The sequence below is a fragment of the Bombus impatiens genome, unplaced genomic scaffold (genome assembly GCF_000188095.3).
Source record: "Bombus impatiens unplaced genomic scaffold, BIMP_2.2 scf_0320, whole genome shotgun sequence".
Taxonomy (NCBI): Eukaryota; Metazoa; Arthropoda; class Insecta; order Hymenoptera; family Apidae; genus Bombus; species Bombus impatiens.
Window position 1 is genome coordinate 583071 of NT_176739.1, and position 20640 is coordinate 603710.

Sequence of the window (20640 nt, forward strand, 5' to 3'; positions counted from 1 at the left end):
TCACCAGAACTACGTGAGAGAACAGAATAGGAGTTGAGTTGCAAGCAGAGTCCTGCAAAAGCAAGGTAGGTGGGACTGGAAATCACGCACAGTTGACGGTGCACGTGCGTGTGCACCGGCACACGGACACGCTATTGATTTTCCACGGCACTTTCGGCGTAGTGCGCACGTACCTAACGCACATACACACGTTCGGCCGTGCAGAGTGGGGTGAGCCCCGGTGCGGAGGGCGTGCGCTTCGTTTTCCATCGAGATCGTGAAAGTTCACGGTAGCGAGTGGCCGGACCACATAGAAAGAGAGAGTGCTGAGAATATGCTGATCCCGTGGCCGGTGGAAATCGAGCGCAACACCCGTCGATCGATCATTTGCTAATTAACTGCCGTGGTTAAGGTACTTGGACGTTGGACAGGTGACCCGCTTTGCCAGGACATCGACACTGGATGAGAATCCTTGGCCAGGCCAGTTATTATCGTCCCGGCTCCTAGAAGGCTCCTTGGTCTAGCACGTTGACTGTTTCGGTGGGCAGAGGATTCCTTTGAACCTTAACGGAGCTCGATCTCCAGTCTGTGAAGTTCATTACTGATTTTTGAAATAGGAAGAAGAGGCAAGCAAGTGCACAGGGGAACGTCTTCGTCAGTGAAACGTCTTCTCCAGCAACTATATTGGTTTCCTGGAAGTCAAAGTGACTTGTTCGACGAAAAGAGAGCGCACGGCGGTATCGTCTGGCCCACAAGGTTCACCACACACTTTATTATCTGCAGACCCTCCGCATCACCGGGTCAATGCGATCGTGATCTTATCGCCTAATGCGACTCGTGACGCGTCGACGTTTAACCGTGGTCGTGGTTCAGTAATTGGTCAAGAATATCTCGCTCCGGGGTTCCCGGCTACCTCTCTGCTGTTTGTACTGATTATTTTTTATTTTGTTCTTTTTAGATGACCTCGGGAGTGATTGGTAGTGATTGATATCGAAACCCATGTGAATTCACAGGTTTCTTAAATCGTCGTCGATATTACCATTGAGCCTCCGAAGCGAAAACGTTGTTTGATAACGTTGACAAGAGACTCGAGTCTCAAACATCACTTGTTGAATACATACACATATAGAGGGATGATTACGGGTCGTAAGAGGATTTTGAAGTGGCATTTATATCGGGCCGTCGTTTTTCTCGTCGAGTAATCAGTCGATCCAATATCGCTAAACAAAAAAAAAAAAAAAAAAAAAAAAAAAAAAAAAAAAAAAAAAACGAAGATAAGAAAACCTACTTTGGTTTGCACTTCAACGTCATATGCGGCTTTCTTTAATTCAAAATCACGCTGAGCTTTAGCAATCTCGGTATCATTAAGAAAACGAGCAGCCATTCTTTGTTCTTCAGCGATGGCTTCGCGAATTTGAGCATCTCTACGAGCTTCTGCTTCACCGATTCTCGCATCACGTTTCACCTCAGCTGTTCTTGCCATACCAAGAGCTTTCAGGTATCCCTATAAATGATCGATAAATATTTAATATGATATGATTAATAACATTGTATTTTCATTACGAATTTTATGAAAATTACACAATCTATTGGAAAATTACAGACGAAAAAGATAGCACGTGGAGCAGTAGCTTGATGACTCCACGTTGACTTTGTTCATTAAGCTTTCAACTTGTGATTCAATCGTTTGATGATAATTGGAGATACAGTAGTGTCATAATCCATATATAATTTGATCGATGCTCAAAGTGGTTCGCTTTGTAATTAAATCAGCCAGTCGTTAAACGTCATCGCACTCGTGGGAGTCGAATAAAGAGAGTACATATATTGGTCAATGTAAACAGCAACCGGCAGAGGCGTAAAAAGAGGGAAGGAGAGATTCTGGGGTGGCGGAGGGTTGCTGCAGCCTTTACGCAAAAAGCCGTGGGCGTGTGAGTCAATTTCGCTTTTGTACGTCGTGTGCGACAGACAGATTTAAACGGGATCACGGACGGACCCCGACTGGCGGGGGTTAACATCATCGGGACGGCAGATGTCAGGATGCCGGAGCAGAGCAACGACTATCGCGTGGTGGTGTTTGGGGCGGGCGGTGTCGGCAAAAGCTCTCTCGTGCTGCGTTTCGTGAAAGGAACCTTTCGTGAGTCCTATATACCCACTATCGAGGATACGTACAGACAGGTAAGCCTGAGAAGGATGCGTGAATTAGTATACTTTATACGTGGTGTCCTAGTGATCATGGTAAAATTGGCAAAGGATTGGTTCTACGCGAAAAAATAAATCAGAAATATAGGATACAATCTTTTTATGCGATGCTCCGTTTTTGTAGAAAATCGAATTCCAAAATTATAGATTGCAGATTTTCATGCAAATTGATATTTTTATAAATCGGCATGATAGTTGCCACGGGGTCATCGGTGACCTACAATTTTCTAAGAATAATTAAATTAAGATAAATTTCATAGACCAAGAAATATAATATGTTGCATCAAATATAGGTTTACGCAAATTGGTATTTTTACAAATTGAACAAGTGGGATCTAAGCAGAAATTTCTCTCGTCCACTGAATATTGTAATATGTACTATAATTTGTATACGTACTTTGTATATTTTTTCATGTTATGCGCATTTTCTATATTTGTGCAATGTTAAATTTCCTATGCGAATACATAAACTTGTACTTAAACCGTAACTTATTCATAATATAGCCGCGGGGTTGATCTAGATATCGATTAGATTCAATTGCGCGCGAATTTTATTTTTCATACTTGCAAAACCGATATAGTACATGAAAATTTTATTGTCTGTATAATTAGATGATTCATTTATCTATTTGATTAAGTCAGTTTGAAGCGAAATTGATCAATTGCGGCAAATTTTTAAAGAACGTTTTAATTTTATCAGTATGAATTTAGATTACTATTTAACTTTTCAGAGATGGAACGTAGAAATTTTACTTTCCATACTTTCAAAAGCGATTTAGTGTGTAAAATATTTTAATGTCTTTTTTAGCAGACGATTTATTTATTTAATTAAGTTAATCAGAAGCAAAATTGATCAATTCCAACGAATTTTTATCAATATACATTTATGATATATACATTTGCATTTAAGGTTTTAAAGACAATATACGTTCTCAATATTACATTTGCATTTAAGGTTTCAAAGACGGAATACAGGTACCCTCGTATAACACGATATAGTTACATTCGAAAAATATGTCGAGTTATGCGAATCCGTATTATCGTAGAGATCTTAATGTATCTGAATGAAAATTAACAAAAGTATACTATTCCCTGTTTATAACTAAGAGAAATATCTTAAGAGAATTACGTATTACGTATATTACGTAAGCGAGGGCAATTTCCTTTCTGGCAAAATAACCTCATCTTCTAATTTTCGTTGACTTATGTACGATTTCCATTTATGTTTGTTGTAAAAAATGTCATCGATGTTTCATCAGAAAAGCTTCGAATTGCTAGTCCTGAAAATGAATTAAAAATTTCCGTATGTATTCCAAAATTCTTGCACATTTGCTCGAGTAAGAAATATCGAGTTTATATATCGATTGTATATCGAGAAATATTGATTATAATACTTGCGCTTAAAAATTCTCATTGCCTACTATGTTGTATGTAGAATTTCCCCAATTCTCAAATCGTATTAGAGCTAATGTTGCAGGCCTACCATGTTGTACAAGGATATGTACCTGTAAATTTCGATAGAGTTGGTCAGTTCAATTTCCGTGTGTTTCAATATCGAAACAGCCTAGATACTACGTTAATGCATTTCTTATCATTTAAATCGATTTCGCGATCTCGTATATCGAGACTATCGCACGTTTGATAATTAACCGGGGAAGTAGTATAGAATTGGATCGGACAGGCGATGCAAGTAGTAGAGGTATGTCGTATATGAAACAGAGGTAATAGATTTTCCCGATCAGATAAGTAACAGGGACCGTGGTGACGTAAATCGCTGACGCTTCACCGATGATTCATACATGATGCAAGATCATTGTTCTAATCGTTCATCTCCTAACCATTATCTCGTTCTGTAATCACGAGATTCACATGGAATCGAACTGCCAGTAAACAATCGATCTCCTCGACCGAACAACGTTTTCTACCTCTGTTTTTATTTGCATTTCAAATCCATTGTTCTCTCGACATTGTTATATAACTCGCCAGAAAGCGAGATAATAGGGTTAGGTTAGAGATACGATTCGAATACCATTTGAATACGTTTAACTTTTAAATTAACCCTCTATTATTTTATAATTAACGATGCTTCCTGTTCTGAATGTTTTAAGACATGAATGATATTAATTTTCAATTGATGCATTTTTTATGTTATCGTATATCGATATCTAATGGTTGTCGTCGATTATCGATATATCGCTCATTCAATGAATTTTAACGTCATATTTTAACCATAGAAATATGGTCTTAATAAAGTTACAACGATTCAATACATTCAAACTAAGTTTTTTCTAAAATCATAATTTTTATGTTATGTCATTGTTACAGTAGATGAGTGATATATATACATATTAATGGAGGCTTTTCCTTACCGACATTAATAACGAATATTATGGATCGCGTTGCGATTGGGATTGCGCGATCGATCGATTAGTGGATAATTCAAATTATCGACGATCCCGTTCAATTGATCGTTTGCTCAATTTCTAATATCGATTAAGCGGTCATCGATCGTGATCGTAAATAGATTTAAATTATTCCCTAATCGATTGATGCAATGTCAGTTTCAAGCTCGTTCAAACTATCGAAGAAGTTTCGGAACGAGAAAAAAGAAAGTATAAAAAAGCTTCGTTGGTGGAACTGTTGAGACCCGTGCTGTGTTTGCGACGAGAAGCGTGGCGAACAAACAGAGATATTCAAACGGGCGGAAATGGGACGATTATGCTACGAATATTTCAGGTGATAAGCTGCAATAAAAACATATGCACGCTTCAAATTACGGACACAACGGGGTCTCATCAGTTTCCCGCGATGCAACGGCTCTCCATAAGCAAAGGTCACGCCTTCATCCTGGTGTACTCGGTGTGCTCACGGCAAAGCCTCGAGGAACTACGACCGATCTGGGCTATTATTAGGGAGCTTAAGGGACAGGACGTATCACAGATACCTATAATGCTGGTAAGGCCTATTCTTTTGGTTGTCTCGTTTTCAAGTTGTCATATTTTTCTAACAAAATGATGACGTATAATATGAAGGTTAAAGTGAGAAAGCGAGGAATGTTGCAGAATAAATATAACTTGAAGAGTGGGGGAAAACAAGGATTGCCATAAAACAGTTTTATCGAGAAAATTAATATTTTAGTTCACGAGAGGAAGAACATTTAATGAATTTAACTGTACTGTTCGTAAAACGAAGTTTATACCTTAGACATCGTAAAAAATGAATAATAAAACATTAATTATTTTTATCCTTGTTTTGTTCCAGTGCAGAATGAAACCAGCACTCTAAATCTTTAACGCTGTTTTATGGAGACATTTTGGACATTATAATCATTGTAATTCGATAGTTCTCTAGTCCCAGTTGTCAGAAACAAAACGTATTATAAAGTGGAAAATCAGGAAAAATGGACATTCCTCATTTCTTCTCATCTTTCATATTTAAAGCAATCTTTCTATAAATTCTTCGCATAAAAGAACAACAATATAACTTGATATTTCTATTTGATTCTCATTGTTTAACAGGTTGGGAACAAATGCGACGAGAGTCCATCGGTACGCGAGGTATCGATGAGCGAAGGAGCAGCAGAAGCCGCGAACTGGGGCTGTGGTTTCCTGGAAACATCCGCCAAGACGAATCACAACGTAAATGCATTATTTCGGGACCTGCTGATGCTCGAGAAGAACAGATCTGTATCGTTGCAGCCTGTACAAAGCAACAATGCGATCAGTCTAAAGGAAAAATGCTGCGTAATGTAACCTAGCAGAATTAGAGCAGCCATAATGGAAAGAAGTCACGGTGCATCGTGTATGAAGACGACCAGAAGGAAGAAGAAAAAGAAGGAAAAAGAAGAAGTTATTCGAAGGACAAAAGTAACAGAATCAGTCGGCGATTTCTCGACCCGGCGTGGCATCGGCCACGGTAGTCTCGACACGACCAGTAGTTAGAATAGATTAGATTTTGCGCGAACGAAAGGGACGATAGATATCCGTGAGACTACGTGTCGTACAGGGTGTATCTAATGCTCTTTTTTCATTAAGAAGCTTATTCTCGCGCAGATAAATAATTCTCCAGGACGTTTGTGGATCCTCCAACGATGAGATCGGATAGATTGTGAGGTTGTGCGTCGGTAAGAGGGATAATAACGTGCCGATTGTTACAACGGTCGATTCAGAGCATTAGGGCCGCTTTGTAGTCTCTTTCTAAACCAAACCGTATTACTATACTATTGATAGATTTTTTAATTTTGATACAGAGCGACGTAACTCGGTCCGTCTTCTAGGTTTCACGAGACCAACGACGCGTTTTTCATTCTGTACCAGTCGGCTCGTTAATGGATCATTATACATTCTGACCATCCGCTCGACTATCCCGAGCTTACTATATGGAAGGGACACGATCGTTCTGACCGGCATAGAACCGATCTAGACCAAGTAATCAATCTGACAAAAAGCGATCGTCCTTTTCGTGCCCAACGGAACAACGTGGATTTTCCTTGAAAGAGCAGCCAGTACAAAGCTTATAGTCTCGACCACGTTTCTTGATATGTATGTATTAATGTACGATGAGATGTATACCGAACAGGTTTAACGATCCAACACAGAATCAACGCTCTTTCACGAAAATCTTCCGAGACCGCTGTCCGAGACTACTAACGCGATGATCAATTTCTGGGACTAGTATCGCATACAAGTTTTCTCCATCCGGAGATGGAGCATAGGGGCGAAACACATGCGAACGAGAAACGACAAAATTAGATAAAAAGTTGTTACGAGATTGGTTTTTGTTGAATAGTTGTAAGGTTTTTGTAACGATGCTAATTAGGATTTATTACTCGACACATGTTGGTTGATACAATTACATGTACTTACACACACTTACACATACACGGACAACACACAGAAGGGCTTACATACGTGTACCAACACGCATAAACACACACAGAGTCATTAGGCACCATGCGTTTCCCGTGTTGACCCAAATTTTAGTGTTTTCCTCCTGTATGTCGTACGCACAGACGTAGGCTATTAGTGTTTGCGAGGAGACGCTAATTAAAGGGACTCGCCTCAAAGAGCTCGTTTGTTCCTCGACTCGAGTTTCGTTCATTTTGCTACTCGCGTTTATTGTTGCAACCGAGGTTCCTGGGCCGAGTTTGGGCAAACTTTTTCGCTATGATATCTCTGTCCTTCAGTACTACTATTATTATCAGTGATAAACAAATAGAGAGAGCAAAGGAGAATGTCTTAAAACAAACTTTAGGAATGTTTGCCAATTTCTTCAAAAGTAGACATTATGAGTGTTATCAGCTTGAAAAATTTGCCCTGACTGTCCAGCTCATCTTTGTTGGAGCGACCGATTACTATAGTTTCCTTTGTATTTAACTGTTATTCGATGACGTCTCTGTATCTGTGGGAGCCAAAGCTTCCTTTCATTTAAGAAACGCAATGGAGGCACGAGTGGGTGATAAATTAGTCTCTAATTTGGTCGGTAGAGTAACTGCTTGTTTCCAGCGAACATCAACGAATTATGGTTCCAGCCATTTTATACGTGGTCGTTGTTTTGTCTACTCGTGCCGGCGTTCAATCATCGTACCGATAGCTTTAAGAAACAAACGCTGTAATTCTGTCTAACGCGTTAACGGGATAAAATACGTTGTCCCACTGATATTACGATAGACAAACGATCAATGACATTACCATGATCATTATTATTATTGTCGAATCGCGAATTACTGGGCGGTTGTTTCACGAAAGGAACACACATATCCTGTATTGTAACCGTGAACATACAATCAGGTACGTGCGTGCACAAGTTAAGGAATGAGGGCCGGTTTCATGTCGATTCATCGTTTCTTAAACTTCATATTGTCGTTTAAATCTAATTTGAATTGTAGATAAATTGTATGAATTGTAGATATTTATGCAAATTCTAATTATCGAATTTTTTTACTGACTGAATATTATAGCAAAGTACTATTCTTTGAATATTTTATATATTTATTTTATACGTTATTTCAAATTTCGCGTGACTGTATAAAAATCTGCAATTTATTAGAAACTGATACGTAAAAAAGGTTCGTTTACCTATATATCTTTTAGTGACTGGAAAGGTCATCCACGTCGAAATTGTTTTCTTAGAATTATTGCAAGGTTGAAAAGGTTTGTCACAATGTAATGGTCAGTGTTGCATTAATTTCTTGGCGGCCTGATGCTCTCGCGTATCTGTGCATGAGTCTGTATATACATACATACCTGCATGTTATATTTAGATGCAAGGTTAAAAAGAGTCTAGTCAAAGGCGAATCTGACCTTATGAAATCGACCCTCAGCATGCTGAGCGACGAGAAGAAGGGTGGCAAGTTAAGGGAAGGAAGGGAGGGGAAAACGAGGAAAACACACACATACACATGCGAATTAGAAATCGATATATCGTATTCTATGATTTTTTCGGGGCCAATCGGTGTGATTTGTATAAATTGTGAGCTTTTTCTGCGTGATCGTAGGTCGATTTCTATTGTTTTCACGGGTTTGCAAACAATTCGCAAATATAACTTCTGATTTAATCCTTTGTTAATCACGTTGGAAAATCTCTAACCGCGATTTTTGACGATTTTCTATCTGCGAAATCAGGCGATCCTTTTTACCGATGTTGGTGTTCGATTTTTAGTATTCGTCGAGAACATTGTATAACTGTGCTTCGTCTTATATACGTACATTGAATCGTGATTTTCAAAGGATTAATTTTGGAAGCTTCCACGCGATAAAAATACTTTACGCCGAAGCGAAAATTTGTTTCAGTGAAGTCGCATTACTTCGTCCTTGTTCAAAGAGCGCGCGCGTCCGTCGCGCGTGCGCGGTAGATCGCCCGCTCAATTTTGAAATATTTATACGCGCCAAACAGAGTACACGCATACATCGAGAGCATCAATTTTTTATCGTATTATAATTGCCAAGGCACGCACGACCACGAAACATAACAGAACACGATGGATCTCTTACGATATTACGCTTTATGTTTTATTGTGTGTCCACGAATGTACCTATGTACGATATTTCCAATAATCTGATCGCGACTGTTATTCGAAGACGAAAATTGAAACAAAAATGCCATACTTAAAAAGACGGTATTGGGTAGATTAAAACGTTAAAAAAATAGGCAACGTTTCTATCAGAAGCATTTACTATAGAAATTCATAGATATAATTACTGTAAGAGAAACTAATAAGTTTCAGAGTGATTAGAACGCTTGATTCAATTTTTCTATAAGAAATAGAAAATATGGAGGATGCAATATCCAAATAGGTGCAATATTAATGAGCATACAAATTGTCTATTATATTACAGATATATTTACTTAAAGATGTAAAGATCTAGATAGTCTACTGTAAGTAATTAACTATTTCACTACGAGTCTTCTATAATGGCGCAGTGGTCTAGTGCTTGCCTTTGTACGCGAATGAACTCGGGCTCGAGTCCAGCTCAGGATAGAAATCTTCTATTCGATTTTTCTTCGTCGTTCTCTCCATAGATTTAATTCCAGTGAACTTATTATAAAGCGTCGATCTGTCAAATCGACTCTGTCACTTAAAATAAATCGAATAATCGTCGTGAAACTAAAGAACAATACCGAGAACATCGGATAAAAAGGAGATCGTCTTCGAATAATAAGTTCTACGATTAGGTATTTGAAGAGAGAGAGAGAGAGAGAGAGAGAGAGAGAGAGAGAGAGAGAGAGAGAGAGAGAGAGAGAGAGAGAGAGAGAGAGAGAGAGAGAGAGAGAGAGAGAGAGAGAGAGAGAGAGAGAGAGAGAGAGAGAGAGAGAGAGAGAGAGAGAGAGAGAGAGAGAGAGAGAGAGAGAGAGAGAGAGAGAGAGAGAGAGAGAGAGAGAGAGAGAGAGAGAGAGAGAGAGAGAGAGAGAGAGAGAGAGAGAGAGAGAGAGAGAGAGAGAGAGAGAGAGAGAGAGAGAGAGAGAGAGAGAGAGAGAGAGAGAGAGAGAGAGAGAGAGAGAGAGAGAGAGAGAGAGAGAGAGAGAGAGAGAGAGAGAGAGAGAGAGAGAGAGAGAGAGAGAGAGAGAGAGAGAGAGAGAGAGAGAGAGAGAGAGAGAGAGAGAAGGATACAGGGTCGTTCGTGCTAAAAATTCCAAAGAATACGTTGTCGTTATTTATGGGAAATTTACTTAGGCTTAAGCTTGTTGTTAAGTGATGATCGATTTTAAAAACATGCATTCTCTCGATAATATATCCGTATCTTCTCATTACTTTATGAAAGAAAGGAGAGGAGAAGGAACCATAAATGATATGTGTTTAACGACCATGATGGAGGAAAAAAAGCTAACGCTTGTCCACCTAGCTTCCTGCGGAAATTTCAGTGTAAAAAGAAGAGATGCGTTTTAAAATGAGTTTTAAGGAACTGGCGATAAAAATATGCGGTTGAATCGAAGGTGGGGGAGGAGAAGGGGAGGGGGACAATGGGTGTTAGAGAAAAAGTAAGTCTGTGATCGATATCGTGAAATAAAAATCAACGAAGTTTTACCATATCAACAAATAATCATATCAATGATCTTACCATATCCATATAACTCAGGTTGAAGCAGAAAATACGAAAGATATAAAATAGAAACAGAGAAGAAAGTATAACAATCAAAAAGGAGAACCAACTATCTGATCGTGCAAATTAAATAGAAGATCCGTGAGTGTTTTAAGGGATTATTCAAATTTGGTTAACTCCCACCTTTGATCGGTCGTAAATCGACGGAAACGAAGGAATCACATATCATGGCTACGCGTTCCACAGTATACTCGCGGGTGGTGTGCGTCTTTAGGAAGGCACGAAGAACGTTTTAAATATTTAGCGAAACGAAAGAAGAGATGAAGAGAAAAAAAAAGAAAAACTAAATAACATTACGAATATCGACAATGATCGATTTATTGTTGCGATGGCTCGTTTATTATTATTATTATCCACACTCCAGAACCGTTTAACCGGCTACGAATCTGTACTCGTGAAGAAAATGAAAAAAATATTATAAAACCTGCGAATTATACAATCTTAATTCTTGGCAACAAGCTTGTTCTCTACAACCAATCACTCCACTTCCAGTCCTGGACCATCTCCATTCAAAATATAAGTATCATATTCTTTTTTCTTTTTTACATATTTTTTTCATTATTCAACGGTATTTTTTTGTATTCTTTTTTTTTCAGTTTCAAAGAAGAAATAATTTTTGGCTATAAGATTCTTCGGTTCAGTGCAGATTTCCAGTCTTGGTCAGCTTCATTCAATACACTGCTATTTTTTATTCAACCCATTCAATAATACTTTGCACTATTTTCTTTCAGTTTCATAATAAAAGTAACTCTGTCTGTTGATACAAAATTTTCTACTTTAATGGACATCGATAGAACATATTTAAGTATCTTCTAACCGAGATTTCAAATGATTTACTGTCAAGTGGTTATTTGTGTCTCTTTTGCAGATTCCACGTTTCATTTTCACCGTATCAAATCTTTGCAGTCATACAATAATACTACTACAAGAATCAATTACAATTTGAACGAATTAGTATGTAAATGCTATAATTAAAAAGTAGTATGCCAATATTCGTTGCAACCACTGTGTGTACATCAGGGATAAAGTTAATCCACAACGGGAATAACATACATCGGATTATAAAAACTGTTGTGTATTTCAATGTTTACATCAGATATATCCACTTCTAATACTACACTATGTCGAACCTTGAAACGTCTCATCAGACTAGTCGATTTGTTCAAGCTTAGCTTCTTCTGTTTAATAGAAAATTCAGTCTTCAATGTATTATAATAGTTATAACCTACATATATGCTAGCAATGAGAAAGAAATTCGTACCACTATCATTCTACTGTTAAATCGTTGTTTACTTTCTTTCAGTCTCAAAAAGGGAATAGTTTCTTTCTTCTACAAAATTTTCCGCTTTAATGGATATGTATTTAATGTAACACGCTGACAACATTGCTACAATGTAACAAATATCTCTTCTAAGAAAAATTCCACATCATTGAGTGATCAAAGGTGATAGAGAAACATGTACTATACGAAGTATTCAAACAAGGAAGAAGGTTTATTTAAGCATTTCCAGTGAACGAAGAAGAGTACTGTATATCCATAACCAGAAGTATCACAAAAATTGTCAAATTAGCTGAACCTCGTTGAGACACCTTTGTATAAAAGCCAGTGGGCATATTGGCTATGAAGAATGGGACATTTCGTTACTATCCGTGATCGGCAAGTGTCAGCAGATCCGTAAAGTCGCAGAGGATCTCAGTGACTGGGTAGGAGTGGCGGAGGAGAACAAACATCGGCGGGCCAATCGTGAAGAAAGGGTGGTCCGGTGGATGTTTGTCTTGTTGCTCCTCCGGAGGGATGCTGGAATCGCTGTAGAGATAGGCAACGTGTACAAGGTGCGGAGCCAATCGCGCGCCACCACGGAAACATCCAAATGTTGCAGAAGATTAGAGAGTGATTTCTTTCAGCCGGCTGGCCACTCAGTCGTCTATCAACAATCGCCCTGAGACGCCAGATAGTTAGCAATTTATTCGTTTGCCTCGCTGTTTATTCGCATAATCAAATTTGTATCCTCATCGTCGCATGAAATTAATATCTTGTTACGGTGTTAGTATGGGAACCGATAATAGATTGTTTCGTTAATTGCTAGATTGCGGATTTTTCCAAACGAAGATTTATATAAGTGAAAATTGTAACTTTTGTAAATTGCCTACCAATTTGTAGTTTCGCGTCTTAAAAATTGTGACGAGTATGGTACTTTTGTATATTCTATATATTTTTGTACATTCCAGCGTCTTTAATTTAGCATAAGTGCGTAAAACTCTGCAGTCTAGTAATTACTTCTTTGTAGTGTTAACAAAGTTTCACTTTTATTTATACTTTCTATTGTTCCGTTTACTGTTGGATGACTGAAAATGATTAAATCTGTGGATATCAGTGAGTGATCAAAAGACTATGTTGCGTGGAAAGAGTAAAGGTAAAGAGGAGAACGAGGAGGATGAAGGTGAGCTGAAGCAGAGGAGACCAAAGTGTGCTCGGTGTAGAAACCATGGCTTGATTTCTTGGTTGAGGGGACACAAAAGAGAATGTCGTTACAGAGAGTGTCTTTGTCCAAAGTGTTCTCTGATTGCTGAGAGGCAAAGAGTAATGGCTGCTCAGGTAAGAGTACTTGTAATTTTCTGCCAATTTCAATTCAAATAAATTCAAATTCCAATTCCACTAATTTTATTTTTATTATTTGTTGTGATTTCGAGGATTTATCATTGTTCACGAAGACACCTAACGAACATCGTATTTATATAAAATAATAAAACCGAGAACCTACACGGTGGCTGATGCATAATAACTTTTTGGCATATCGGCAATAATTAATGAAGCATCCCGTGTTCCTCTGCGAGTAGATGGAAATGCAGAAAAAAAGGTCAACTTCGTCACCTTCGATATTTAATGAAACGAATCAGTGCCCTTCGTCATTTTCCATACGAGCGGAATATTGTTAAAAGTTCTTGACTTTTGAAAAAAAAAAAGAGATGGTCAGGGGGAACTAATGACAAAGTGATATTCAGTTTCTATTGCACTTGTGCCACTCGATCTCCTGTTCCTCTGGTAGAAGAAAGAGAGTCGATCAAACGACGGGGGAGAAGAGGAATTAAATCCATTAACGCTCGGTGTTGCGTTTCATTTCTGTTTGCATAGGCATTATGACACTCGATACTTCATCCATCCTCTCGATCCGCTCGATGGAAACGTTGCCGCCGGTTTCTCAAACAAACTTGCGTGAAACACGGAAAATGTTCGCTTCTGAATCGAGCTTGCTTAGCTTCCACCAATCAGCCGGCTAATTTGTTTGATTTCTCTCGCGTTAATGATTCTACTATAACACATCGTTTGGAAAATATGAGGATTGTAAATGACATTTACACTGTTACTGAAATTCCGTTTCTTCTCCCTAAGAGAAACATGCTTTCGTTTTCTGTTAGCAATATTATTGCATCTAGCGAAAAATCTTGTGAAAAAAGAACCTACAGATCTATGGAATATATATTTTTTGTAAAATTGTTCTTTATTCTGTGAATATAGAAAGAGCAAAATTCTTGAAGGATCATAATTATCAAATTAAAAAGTGGAAGCAAGGCTATTCATTTGCAACGCTATTTGTTTGATACGTTCTTTTATCTTGTGATCTTCTATACCTTTTTCCAAAAAAATGCTCAATTATTATATGAATGATTTAATGTTCAATTCCGCTATGGGGTGACAAATTCATTAATTGCAGTCAGTAGCATTGTTTAAACAAATGTTCGATCTCACCGTATACGCCAACGATGGTGAAAGTGTTAGAAATTGTAGCGTAACTTATTATTAGAATCAATTTGTAATAAATTCTTTGCGAGAAAATTAATTATTAGACTGCAGATTCGATTTCCTTAAAAATGAATCATCGTATGGAAAAATGTTATTCTATATGTTTGACTTATCTTTTCACATAGAATCGCCCCTTGCTAATTGCAAACAATTGAACCATGATTACTAGAACGCCCTGTACTTCTGCGTACATTGTGCATTTTGTATATTAAATTTATTTTAAATACATAAACACCAGCAATCTGATAATTATTGATTTAGAACCTTCGGAATGAATATTCTTGGTAAAATCGTATTCTTTTTGGAAGAAGCGTAAAATCTAAAAGAGGGACTCTGTCAGACTTCCTCAACAATCCTGACGATGTGAAACAATATAGTGGGTGGTCCGGCCGGGAATAACACGTGCCAAATGGTCCCATATGTATCTCTATTGACATTGGCCGTTAAGAAAACACATATGCAGTATCGGCTAAGCGGCGGGTCCATTTATAAATTAAGCTCAGAGCCATGATCCGATCTGACTTCATTTTTCATTGCCATGTGCCAATATCTGAGTTTCTCTTCTTCATTCACAGAAATTAATTTCATCTATTCTATGATTTAAAGGTCGCCCTTAAGAGGCAACAGGCGGCTGAGGACGCTATCGCCCTAAAAATGGCTAAAGTAGCGACTGGACAGAGATTCAATCGACTTCCTCCAGGGAAAATATTTGGCATGGCAGTAACCGAACCAAAGTCAGTTGTAGATACTAACAAAGAAGAAGATCCTCCTCCTAAAGAGGGCTTACACATTGAAGATCCGAGGAAAGACGACTCTCTGAACAATCAGTGTCAGGATTCATCAGTATGTAATCATTAGACCGCAGATTTTGATGCATTTGTGGAAAGATGCGTATAATATGCAAATAATATTTGTAACATTTAACAGTTAAAACAATTTTCTACCCAAGTTCCATTATTTTAATTATATTCATAAAAATATAGATTTGCATAAGTATCCGTGTCCTAGTAACCATTTAGTAACTTAATTTAAATATATCTATATCATTTTAACAAGTTTGGAGCACCGAAACAAAGTTGAGACAAGTACCGATACTTGAAGCGCTATTGTCATTTTTTAGGCAACAGCCTGCATGATTGATCGATGTAATATCAAGAGTAGCAAAAATATTGAATATCTGACTGGTCGATATGCTTTTTAGACGATCAACGAGAACCCGCCAAAGTACAAGAGCCTGGTATTCAACGTGAACAATTCAGAGGAGACAAAAGAGAGCAGCGTGTCGCAGACTTCGGTGGAAACGTTAGCTCGACTTTTTCCCAACACGAAGCTCTCAGTACTACAATTGGTGTTGCAAAGATGCGGCCAGGACCTTCTGAAAGCCATCGAGTACTTTGCCAGTGAAAGTTTCGGAATCAACTCGACCACCTACGCATCAGCGTTTCGACCACCTCAAACCATCAACGAGACCAGGAGTAACGAACATATTGCAGGCACGATGTTGGCACCAATATACTCCAGTCTGTCCAGGAACTTCTACGGAGATGGTTACTGCTTGTTGAACATCGTTCCCGATCAGTTTCCCAAAAATATAGCAGATACGACGGCTTGCACCACGTTACCCATAAAAAACAGCGGACAACACGAGCAAGAGGGAGTAGCTCTAAACGTTCAGTATAACAATTACTTCAATTCTGGCGTACAACAACAGCTGAGAGATCACATGTATGCTCAGGTTACGGATCATCTTTCACCGAGGCCTGGTTTCCTTCATTTACCACCAGTATTGCCGGGTATCCCCTGCGTGCAGCCTAATTGCACTCAGTGCAGTTACAAATTTCCCTAAGCAACTGGAGAATTTTCATTTGATTAAGTAGATTGATTTCGTTTATTTTAATTGAAGAGTTTATTTAAATACCATTCGAATGAGGAAACACGACAATTCACATAGACAAAATTGTATTTCAAACGGATTTAATGATTTATGACTCTGATCCAGATTTCTAGATCTTAGGATATCGTGTGCTCGCCGTTGATAAGGCTGATTAATTACGGATTTGAAAATGTTATCAGCTTATCGTGTGTGAAACTCCACATGAATTTAACGAGCGTTCGCGTGGCCTATGGTGTTGCTATCAGGGTAGGGGAATTTCCGTGATCGGCAGACCTTAATCTTCAAAGTTCAGTGTGACCAGCCGGATCAAGCGAAGCGTGTTTCTAGCATGCATCGCTTGTCCCAATGGCATACTCGTCTCTCTATCGATTGACCTTTGATCGTGGAGCGTGAAATACAATCTGTTACAGTAGTTCGTGATGTTTTTTAAAAATTTTTTTAAGTGATCACCTTGGTTTAATTTGTATATACCAATAGTCTTCAAATAGTTAATTTTCTTAATTATATATTTAACATGTATCATTGACATTTATTGTGAAAATTTTGAAGTCATTTTCTAAAATCGTTATTTTGTAATAAAAAAAACATCTGTTCTCTATTTTCTATAATTGCGTTTTGTAATAATTTAGTTTATTAAAAAATATTTTATTTATTATTTTTTAATTGTTGACTTTTTTATTATTTGTTTTGCTACAAAGGTACTTAAAGGTAAACAAGAGTTTAAAGTGCTCTCAAACTTACCCTCCAACGTAAATAGCTCGCCTATTTATATGTTATTTACAACACGTAGCACTGAGAACGGGAGTCCCTATAAAGGAGATATTTTTTTTAGGTATTTCTTCGGGAACTGGTTTGAAAGTTTCTCGCGGCAGCTATCGCGTAACTGCTAACCTAATAAGACGCCAGTAATCGAGTTAGGAAGATTCAATTGTCTGTATAAACAGTACGGATATCCTAGAGAAACTGTCGATGGCCAGAAGCGATTTACTTTGGCTCCGCTTTTTAGGGAGGCGAAACATTGAGGTTAACCCCGCAGGGAATTCCTCAATTCGTCGTGCAGCGAATTACAAGGAACTTGACGTCGTGTTGAGAACTAATAATTCTCTTGGATTTTTCTTTCATTTACACTCTGAAACAGTAAGCGGAAGGAAAAGACAAACACTGAGATACACAAGCGATATATACTAGTTATTCTTTATTTGGTTCTGTAATATACATTTCACGGGATGTACCACACCGTGAACATTTCCTTTTCTTCTCTACCAGTCGTTCGTGTTGCATGTTGTGGTACATGTATGGATATACGAAACACGTTCTTTTTTTATGCTCTATATATTTAAGAATAATGCTTGTTGTTGTTTGCTTAATAATAGGCACATCAGTTTATACTAAAGTAACCAATACCATAGTAAGAACTTCACTACGTGAAAGTTACACGAGGATATTAATCTTACAATCCAGAATACTTTGTAAAATCGAATCGAAAGATTAACAATGTTACGCGTGTGAATTGTTTCTCATGTATGTCCCAGTTCGAATATATATTCATCGGGCGAACATGTGAGGATTAGTTCTAATTTATTGCCAAGCTCTCATAATGGAACTCTTCAAATGGGTACAGACGCGACAAATTTTCGCATTTTTCGAATACTTATATATCTGTATATATGTATGTACATGTTGATTTGCTCAGTAATATATACAATGTCTCAGTGTGTAACCTAGCGAAAATCGTGCACCCATGTTAACGATAACCGTGGTCTTGAACAGGATCAAGTTTAAAATCGAAGATGTGGCTTGTTTTTAATCATATGCCTGTAAGGAATAAGATACCAGCTAAAGTAATTGGAGTACTATATGCGTATTTGAAGGTTCTATGAATAGATAGGTACTTATCAAGATGTTCCCAGAATACCATTAATGCTGCCCGATCCAAATGTCTTTTTGTTCTGCTTAGTTCTATCACCGTTACTGCCCAACGTGCTACATTTGTATCTAGCCTCATTTCGTCGTATTTTAAATGAAATGCACAAACTATAAAAATAAAAATTAACCAAATTAAATTTTGCTCTCGTAATAATGAATATTGTATTATTCATATGGCAAAGGAAGTAAACTTACTTTTTGAAAAAATTTCAACAGGGTTACCATCGAAAGGCCAACCCTTGAATTGCCAAGCTGGACCCATTACAAATACCGCCACGACCCTTTCCCAGTCTGCATTTGTAAGTTTTTGTGGATTATCTACTACCCTGTATGGTACTGTGAGCCCACCTTCCTTTCTTCGTTGCAAAAGGACTTCGTTCTCTCGTTTACAGCCTTGTGCTCGTTTTTCTTCGTTACTGACGTATTTCAGATCCTGTAGTATATCTTTCGAGTTATACATCGTGATCAGTGATGTATTTGCGCTTGGAATGATAATAATAGGAGTTCTGCTAGGACGCTTATTCTGCGCCGCTTGCTGCGGTGTAAGTTTAGCAGCAGAAGTCGGTAGCAAGCCAGAACTAGGAGTCGTGGAAGGATTACTTGGCGGTTTTCTAACAGCTGGATTAGTGCCTTCTGTCACAGACTTCAGAGTCATGCCATGATAAGTACCCATAGTGTCGATTTTGAATCCTTCTGTCTCTTCTTTTTGTCTAATAAACCTTTCCTGATCGTAACGATTGTAAACAGCTGGCTGTGGTAACGGGCGCATGGGTGTGGAGCGTGGGGTAACTATAGGTGTTGGTGCAGCAGGACCTTTCTGTCTACCCTCTTCACGAGCTTTAATACTCTGAAGAATTGCAAATATATTCTTTGCAAATATTTTCCCGCTACTCTGTAAAATAGTTGCGCGTGTTCTCCACTGTCTTTCTCTAGAAACTATGTCTTTCGTATCATCAACATCCATCAATATAACACGCAAATCAGATCCCATTCCAATATCATCGTTTTCTTTAATTGTGGTACGTTTTTTAGCTAGACGTTTAGCCTTGATAGCCGCAATCTTTTCAACAGACATTGCCTCAGAAAGGGATTTAATGTTATCCACTGTGACGGAAGCTTCCTTTGGAGCATCCAGCCTGGCAGCAAGTTGCTCTTTAACTTTCTGGACATGAGTCTCTTCAAAACGTGGCTTTTTAGAGGGACCACTTTCCAATCCATCTTCAGCTGTCCTTTTAACTTGAGTAGGAATTTCCAAAGGAGCAGATTTGTCTATGGCGGCTGATGTAGCAGTCTCACCATTGAGATATGCCAATAAATCTTTTCTATCAGGTCTTCGTACCACTGGTATATTCTCTGCAGCCGCTTGCCGCACATACACAGGATGTGTAAGTTGTACATGTTTGAGTAAAAACAAGAGGCACTCAAGAGTATAGTATTCCTTTGGCGTTCCTTCCTTGCCAGACCTATGAAAAATTAAATTTTGTATTTATCCTATTTGTTAAATATTCTATGTCCGCAGAAATTTCTGTATATAAGATAAAACAGTACATTGGTGGCAACATTAATTTAAAAAATAGAATAAAAGATGATATGTTAGCGGTGTTTTTTTGATTTGTATAACCAAAAAAAAAAAAACAATACGCATAATGGAAGACATTGCAAAAATAAAAAGTACAAAAAATGATTTTTCTTCCTAGTTTTGAAAATTGAAATATTAATTCATCAATCTTTGAAGATACTGACAAACTTTTCGCAAACTGTATAGTATTTAATTGGTGGTAAGGAGAAAATGCAGAAGACTGTCCAATGGTGGAAAGAAAGTTTGAGGTTACAGTTGTCACGATTAATTCTCTAGAAAATTAGTAATCACTTACCCATAAGTTAAATAATTAGTTTTGACATTTTTCGGCCAAGAGAACTCTCCAAAGATTATTTGATTTTCACGTTCGATTATCTCTTTTTTATTAACATTATATTGCCTTAGCAAGCTCAATGGGTCCGCCATGATTGTGAGATCTTTGTGAACGCTGGTATAAACTTCTCCTACTTTATCAAACGCAGATAGAAAAGAATGACTTTTAAATAAATTGGTTGATCTGTTGGTTGGTCCGACGCCTATTGGATTTTGTCTCCTATTGGGTTTTTCTGTGATTCATAAGAAATGTGACCACGTGACCATAATTTCATCGAAAGCGCACTGTCTGGCGAATGCCGGTTATGCAGATAGTCACATGATC

The 20640-nt window shown here is 37.9% G+C and overlaps 3 protein-coding genes and 2 long non-coding RNA genes across 6 annotated transcripts; 2 read left to right on the forward strand and 3 right to left on the reverse strand.

Annotated features, from left to right (window-relative positions):
• The first annotated feature begins 159 nt into the window (after positions 1-159).
• LOC100746972 (GTP-binding protein Di-Ras2) lies at positions 160-8059 on the forward strand. 2 transcript variants are annotated; one of them, XM_003489250.4, is made up of 5 exons: positions 160-519; positions 597-735; positions 1948-2157; positions 4918-5136; positions 5700-8059. In XM_003489250.4, exons 3-5 carry the CDS (start codon positions 2020-2022, stop codon positions 5931-5933), a joined length of 591 nt encoding a protein of 196 aa, XP_003489298.1. In that variant the 5' UTR covers positions 160-519; positions 597-735; positions 1948-2019; the 3' UTR covers positions 5934-8059. The 2 variants fall into 2 exon arrangements, with proteins under 2 accessions (XP_003489298.1, XP_012240806.1); XM_012385383.3 differs by having other exon boundaries at positions 257-519; positions 601-735.
• Positions 2704-3529, reverse strand: LOC112212809. Its single transcript, XR_002946633.2, has 2 exons — positions 3318-3529; positions 2704-3241 (listed from the first exon to the last, which is right to left on the reverse strand). It is a non-coding gene; the product is annotated as an uncharacterized LOC112212809 (long non-coding RNA).
• LOC117151635 lies at positions 3588-4598 on the reverse strand. Its single transcript, XR_004461705.1, has 2 exons — positions 4107-4598; positions 3588-4031 (listed from the first exon to the last, which is right to left on the reverse strand). It is a non-coding gene; the product is annotated as an uncharacterized LOC117151635 (long non-coding RNA).
• Positions 8060-12489: 4430 nt separating the features above from the next.
• LOC100747605 (doublesex- and mab-3-related transcription factor A2-like) lies at positions 12490-18203 on the forward strand. The gene is made up of 4 exons (XM_012385380.3): positions 12490-12825; positions 13157-13377; positions 15190-15426; positions 15785-18203. Exons 2-4 carry the CDS (start codon positions 13174-13176, stop codon positions 16427-16429), a joined length of 1086 nt encoding a protein of 361 aa, XP_012240803.1. The 5' UTR covers positions 12490-12825; positions 13157-13173; the 3' UTR covers positions 16430-18203.
• LOC100747093 (parafibromin) lies at positions 17660-20481 on the reverse strand. The gene is made up of 4 exons (XM_003489251.4): positions 20278-20481; positions 18599-19866; positions 18370-18511; positions 17660-18292 (listed from the first exon to the last, which is right to left on the reverse strand). Exons 1-4 carry the CDS (start codon positions 20406-20408, stop codon positions 18256-18258), a joined length of 1578 nt encoding a protein of 525 aa, XP_003489299.1. The 5' UTR covers positions 20409-20481; the 3' UTR covers positions 17660-18255.
• Between the last annotated feature and the right edge of the window lie 159 nt (positions 20482-20640).

What these genes read in the sequence shown, in the direction of transcription:
- LOC100746972 (XM_003489250.4), top strand. Translation starts at nt 2,020, where the DNA reads ATGCCGGAGCAGAGCAACGACTATCGCGTGGTGGTGTTTGGGGCGGGC. An exon ending in TCGAGGATACGTACAGACAG is followed by an intron (nt 2,158 to 4,917) that starts GTAAGCCTGAGA and finishes CGAATATTTCAG; the next exon opens with GTGATAAGCTGCAATAAAAA. An exon ending in CACAGATACCTATAATGCTG is followed by an intron (nt 5,137 to 5,699) that starts GTAAGGCCTATT and finishes ATTGTTTAACAG; the next exon opens with GTTGGGAACAAATGCGACGA.
- LOC100747605 (XM_012385380.3), top strand. Translation starts at nt 13,174, where the DNA reads ATGTTGCGTGGAAAGAGTAAAGGTAAAGAGGAGAACGAGGAGGATGAA. An exon ending in AAAGAGTAATGGCTGCTCAG is followed by an intron (nt 13,378 to 15,189) that starts GTAAGAGTACTT and finishes TATGATTTAAAG; the next exon opens with GTCGCCCTTAAGAGGCAACA. An exon ending in ATCAGTGTCAGGATTCATCA is followed by an intron (nt 15,427 to 15,784) that starts GTATGTAATCAT and finishes TATGCTTTTTAG; the next exon opens with ACGATCAACGAGAACCCGCC.
- LOC100747093 (XM_003489251.4), bottom strand. Translation starts at nt 20,408, where the DNA reads ATGGCGGACCCATTGAGCTTGCTAAGGCAATATAATGTTAATAAAAAA. An exon ending in ACTAATTATTTAACTTATGG is followed by an intron (nt 19,867 to 20,277) that starts GTAAGTGATTAC and finishes AATTTTTCATAG; the next exon opens with GTCTGGCAAGGAAGGAACGC. An exon ending in TTCTGGGAACATCTTGATAA is followed by an intron (nt 18,293 to 18,369) that starts GTACCTATCTAT and finishes TATTCCTTACAG; the next exon opens with GCATATGATTAAAAACAAGC.